Source organism: Lepidothrix coronata, unplaced genomic scaffold (genome assembly GCF_001604755.1).
Source record: "Lepidothrix coronata isolate B3197 unplaced genomic scaffold, Lepidothrix_coronata-1.0 Scaffold85, whole genome shotgun sequence".
Taxonomy (NCBI): Eukaryota; Metazoa; Chordata; class Aves; order Passeriformes; family Pipridae; genus Lepidothrix; species Lepidothrix coronata.
This window is the reverse complement of record NW_016690265.1, coordinates 2,196,176-2,201,603: the sequence shown is the minus strand read 5'-3', so window position 1 is coordinate 2,201,603 and position 5,428 is coordinate 2,196,176. Positions and strand designations below refer to the sequence as shown.

The window sequence follows — 5,428 nt, the reverse complement described above, 5'->3', positions numbered from 1 at the left end:
TTTGGAGGGGAAAGAGAAGATTCATAGACTTTTAAATTAAAATGGTCAAAATGACACTGGTCAAAATTTTTTGAAGCCACCACTCCTACCAGTAGACCACACTGTGGCTGGAGCAACAGCTTGTCCTTTGTAGCATGCTGGTGTGTTTTCCTTAGCATTTCCATGCTAAGAAGCTTCTGAAGATTTCCAAAACGTAATTTTCCTCTGTCAGTCTCCCCAGCCCCAGGGCAAATCTAGCCAATAAACCAAAAAGAGGTTAGAAACTGCACTTCTAACAGGGAGTGTTGGAGTCCAGATGATGTTCACAGTTGTTCCTACGGCTTCTCTCCTCAAACCCATCTTTTCCTGCTGCTGGAGAGAATCTTGGTAGAGACACATATATGGCACTGGGACAAATGAGAGAAAAGCCATCAAGAAGAGTTTGCAGGACAGATGGTTCCTCCCAAGTTCTCCCCAGCTATAGCAACTTCTCTAATCTCACTGTCAGCCCTTGAACTATTCAGCCCGTTCTCTGTAAATCATCTCCAGTTTGAGCTTTTATCATAATGGACAGGAAAAAAATTCCTTTTGAGCAGAAGAAACTTTCTCTTCCTCAGACTCCAGGAGCAGATCTCATGCATGTGGACCTGGAGCTTTTGCTGCAAGAGCCATTAAATCCGTTTAATTTGGCTGCATTGGTGTGCCTGGTGCCTGACGGTTGGGCACCCTCCTGCAGGAAGATCTGGGCTTTGGGAAGGGTCAGAAGAAAAATAGGAAATGGAAAACCACTCTCAGGGAGTGATGGTTTGCCACTGCTTGATTAGGAGGATTTAAATAACCCATTAGGGAGCAGCCAGGAGCATTATCCTCTGCACTCTCCAGCAGGAGCAATTTGTTGCTGTTATGAAGTGAGCAGCCACTCTTTTTAGAGCCATGCACAGGAGCTTCGTGGCCCACTGGATGATGGGCTTAGGGGCTGGAAAATGATGTTTTTGCTTAGGAGAAAGCATTGAGCAGGTGGTCTCAATGAGCAGAGCTGTGAGGGAAGGGTACTACCATGGCAGTACAGTGATCACACATCCCTGAGGATGTGCCTGGTTAACAGTGTTTCCATCTGGGGTTTGAGGGAGAGGAGAAAGCCCCCTGCCCTGAGCACTGGGACAGTGGGATGTGGCTGTCAGGATGTGGCACTGAAATACCCACCCAAGACAGCAGAGGTCACAGGGCACGGGGGCCCAAATTTTAGCAGAGGAAGAATGAGAGGAAATGAGAGAAAGGGAATGAAAAAATTCTTGGTTCTGGACAGAGTGGTCAGTCCCCCTAATTCCAAGCAAACACTCCATTGCCAAGCAACCATTCAGTTGCCAGGGGCTGTTATGGTCGTTGGAGTAGCCACAGGGACTGTTACGGTGGTTGGAGTAGCCATAGAGCCGGTCTGCAGGGCTTGAGTAGCCACAGGGCCTGGCACAGGGGTTGGAGTAGCCACAGGACCAAAGAGCTTCAAAGGCCACAGGTCAAGGAAGGTCCCAGGAAAGCAGAGGGGCTCATCCCCTGCCTGGTGCTTCCCACACACCTCTGGGCCCTCAGGCTTGCAGGGCAGCTCCTGGGCTGACCTGGAAAAGGGACATTGCCAGCAGGGCCTGGGATCTCTGTTTCCTGCTGGTGGCTGCAATCATGGATATCTGGAGCCATGGGAAGATGTCAGGCTATTTCCTCAACCTCTACAGGGTGGAACTCCCACACTTGTTCAGGTGAGGGACCTCTTCCACCATCCTCCATTCTCTTCTCCTGTCTTCTCCATCCCTCTTTCCCCTGCCATGGCAAACTCCCATCCCTTATCTCCATCATTTCTATCTGCTCTTGTACCTGCCTTCCCCAGCCCTGTTCCTCCCTGTAACACCCCCGTGATCTGCCAGGGGGATCCCCACTGGGGAGGGGTGGGGATGCCATGCTGCCAGGTGGGGTCAGAGATTGTGTTGGGTTGCTCTGCCCAATTGCCCCACCTGGGGCACCGTCCAACACCCAGAACAATCCAACATCCTGCCAAGGAACTGGACCCAGCATGTAACCTTGAGGAAAACTTCTGTGGCAGGGAACTCGGAGTGAGAGAGGAGGAATCCCCATCTTCATTTATGCACCTTCTGAAGACTAAGATGGAAGTCCGACTGATGGAAAAGACTCTGGCAGAGAAAGATGAGGTGAGAAAGATGGGAGGGTGTTGTGGCATGGTTGGGAGGGCTTGTGGTTTTTTGGAGTGGGGCATCAGCAGGCAGGTGACTGGTTCTGGGTGAGGGCAGCCATGCCACCCTCACTCTGGTGCTTCAGGCCTTCAGGGAGAGGATGAAAGTCATCGTCGAGCGGTGGAGGGCCCTGCACGCCAAGAGGGCTCAGCTGAAGGACCACGTGCAGAAGTCTGGGAAAATTATAAAGGTATGCCAGATGACATGACCTTGAGCCACACCACCCACTTCTCCCCGCCCTTGGGGAAGAGAGTCTTGGGCCAGTACTCCTGTTCAAGTCTCCCTTGAACCTGGAGGTGTAAGGAAGAGGAACTGCATGGCACGAGGTTTTGTACCACATACACAGAAAAGTCTTACTAGAGCTTGAGTGAGAGAGAGCTTGTCCTGTACTAGTGGGATCTACTGAGGGCACCAAATGTCCCCTAGGAAGGGTCTCAGCCTTGCCACTACTGTTAGCATCCAACTGTCTTCCAGGGACAGAAACAAGTAGGTCTGAAAATCAGAATGTCATCCCAGCCACCTGTCTCCAAGACCAAAGGGTCAATGCAAGAGGGATCGCCCCGTGAAATGGGGAGGGAAAATATTCCTGGGGTGCTTCAGTACTAGACTCTACTCTCTGAAAGTATGCCCTTCGAGTGCTGTTAAGTGATCCAGCCCCATCTTTCCTTGCCTTCCTTTCCCTCTCTGTTTATGTGCATGCATGTGTGTTGGTGGGGGAAACCACCAGGAAAATGAACAGGTACGAATCCTGGCTCTGAAGATAGACAGCAAAGAGAGAGAGGAGAATATGCAAAAGGAGAGTGAGCTTTTGAAAGCTAAGATGAAATTGGAAGCCCTCAGAAAAGAGCACCTGAAACTCTGCAAAAAAGTACAGAAGTACTCTGTCTTCAAGAAATACCTGGAAGACGTGGTAAAGATCTCACAGGTGAGTTTGGATGTGAGAGAGAGAGATCGTGGTCTTGGGAAGGGCCTTACGTAGGTGTTGAAACTAAAAGAGACAAGGCAAACCCACTGGATGCTTGAGACCTCAGATGGAATGGGAAGAGGTTCCCTGCAACCAAGGTGAGCCGCAGGGAGGAGAGTTAGGGTAGGAGAACCGGAGCAGGAAAGGAAGTCTCGTTGAGAATCACAGGATCACAGAATAGTTAGAGTTGGGGAAGAAGGGAAGATCTTTCATCTGGGGGAGGTATTGGCCCTGGTAAGGGCAGGGTGCCAAATGAAACAAGACCTGCAGCTCGTGAGGGGAGGGCATGAGGTTACTAACACCAGGAATCCTGTGCTGTAGTTTGAGGACATCCTGGAAGTCGCTTCACGGTACGCGTTGCTGGTGAGGACACACAAGGACCTTCTGCAGTCACAGCAGGGGCACAAGGAACTGACTGAGCAAGACAAGGTGCTCCTGGAACAGTACAGGGCAGAGAAGGAAGCTGAGATGCTTCAGTACAAAAGCAAGCTGGCACAGCTCAAACTACGTTTTGACCAGGCTCAGACCGACATCCGCCTCTGGGTAAGGAATTGTGGGGCAGGCAGGGGACGATCTCCAAGGCCTGTCTCTTTCAAGATCAGCTGATGGCTCATCCTTCAGCCATGGGGTCATGGCAGGGCCCAGTAGCAGTCTTTGTGATGGGAGGAGGTTCACCATTTCATCCCTCCATGGGGTTGCAGAGGGAAGAACGACGGACCAGGTCTGGAGCCAGTTTGCCATCAGGCAAAGCTGGAAAGCACCTGGTCTAGGAGGGTGGCAGTGGCATGTGTTGCTGCCAGGGTATCAGCAACCCTGCTGAGGGTAGCACGAATAGGGCCTACGGGGAGCCAGAGTGAGGACTGCAGGAGTGGAAAAGAGATGGGGAGGTTCCAGGAGCAAGGAGCAGCTGTGGTGGTTCCTGGATTTGCTGAACCACTTCCAGCACAGCCTGGCAAGGACAGGTTTTTCCTAGCCAGGCAGATGAGTGTGGAAGTTAGGGTCTCCAAGCCAGGTGTTCAGTGCTGAAGAAGCATCTTTGCTGGGGCACATCCCCATGCTGCATATCTCCTCTCCTTCTAGGAGACTTGCTGGACTGACATCCAGAATAGGACTTCCAAGAAAACCAAGAAGCTTTGGACCATCAAGCTGGCCATCCATGACCTTTTCCAGTCCACCAACATGCGGCTGAATGCGGAGTGTAAAGTGTCGGTGGATGACAGCCTCAAACAGCTGGACATGGTAAAGCCAAGCCAGAGCCCTATTCCCTGCCCAGAAAGAGGAGCAGTAGTGTTTCTCAGCTGCCCAAAGGAGGGGAGAGCCCACAGGCCCAACAGACACGTTCCTTTCTCTCTCGGGCATGGGGAATGGGCAGGGGATACCAGGCAAACCTGTCTCTTCTGAGGAGGCAGAGCAAGGTGTGGGTCCTTGCCTGGCAAAAGGAGTGGGAGCCAGGCAGGCTGGGGCAGGAGATGCAGGACATGCAGATCAAGCCACAGCCAAGGCTGGGTTTCATTCACCCATACTCTGAACTCAGACTTGCCTACAAAACTCCATTCTGGTGGTGCAGATCCAGCAAGGCAAATGCTTATCCCCCTGTTCAGTTTGATCGGTGACATTTGGGGCCAACGAATCTCTCTCTGCTTCCTATTCCCATTCCTGTGCTGAGCTCTGCCATCTCTCTTTCCCACTCTAGATAAAGCAGTTTATCCAGTACCTCAAAGACATCCATCTTTGTGGGGGACAAGAAGAAGCACCAGTGAGCAGCTACGCTGATGAAGCCAAAGGGGACATGACCTGCCCTGACAACAAAGTTTCAGTAGGTTGGGAAGGGAAAGAGGAGAACCCTACAGATATTGTAGACTAAAATAAACAAACAAACAAACAAACAAACTGTTTTAAGGTGTCTCTTCATTTCCTGGGAGGATTTGACATGTCAGAGCAACTCCATCCCACAGCTTCACCCCAGAGACCATTGGAGTGCCTCCTCTGGCAGATGGGCTTCTGGTTGCAGGAGATAGTGTTCCTGCAAAGCATGCAAGATCATGAGAGCAGGCTGGGACAATAATATAGTTTCCAACAGGGATCAGTACAAGTGTTCACATTTGGATGTCCCACTCAGCCTAAGTTCTTATATATTCAAGAGAGATGTCACAACAGGGTGGGGAGACTGTGCTTCAGGAGAGCTTCAGAGAGTTTCCACCACACCCAGCACATCAGTGGATATGGATTTCTCTGCACAGCCACG

At 51.3% G+C, this 5,428-nt stretch overlaps 1 protein-coding gene across 1 annotated transcript; it reads left to right on the top strand.

Moving 5' to 3' along the window:
* The first annotated feature begins 1,276 nt into the window (after window positions 1-1,276).
* LOC108500136 (coiled-coil domain-containing protein 42A-like) lies at window positions 1,277-5,060 on the top strand. Its single transcript, XM_017820690.1, has 7 exons — window positions 1,277-1,730; window positions 2,072-2,177; window positions 2,305-2,409; window positions 2,947-3,144; window positions 3,505-3,726; window positions 4,264-4,422; window positions 4,877-5,060. The coding sequence occupies exons 1-7, from the start codon at window positions 1,654-1,656 to the stop codon at window positions 5,045-5,047; spliced, it is 1,038 nt and encodes a 345-aa protein (XP_017676179.1). The 5' UTR covers window positions 1,277-1,653; the 3' UTR covers window positions 5,048-5,060.
* The last annotated feature ends 368 nt before the right edge of the window (window positions 5,061-5,428 follow it).

Bases quoted from the DNA above. Each gene is read 5' to 3' on its own strand.
- LOC108500136 (XM_017820690.1), top strand. From the start codon at position 1,654: ATGGATATCTGGAGCCATGGGAAGATGTCAGGCTATTTCCTCAACCTC. The intron at 1,731-2,071 runs GTGAGGGACCTC...CTTCTGTGGCAG, and splicing joins GAACTCCCACACTTGTTCAG to GGAACTCGGAGTGAGAGAGG. The intron at 3,727-4,263 runs GTAAGGAATTGT...CTCTCCTTCTAG, and splicing joins AGACCGACATCCGCCTCTGG to GAGACTTGCTGGACTGACAT.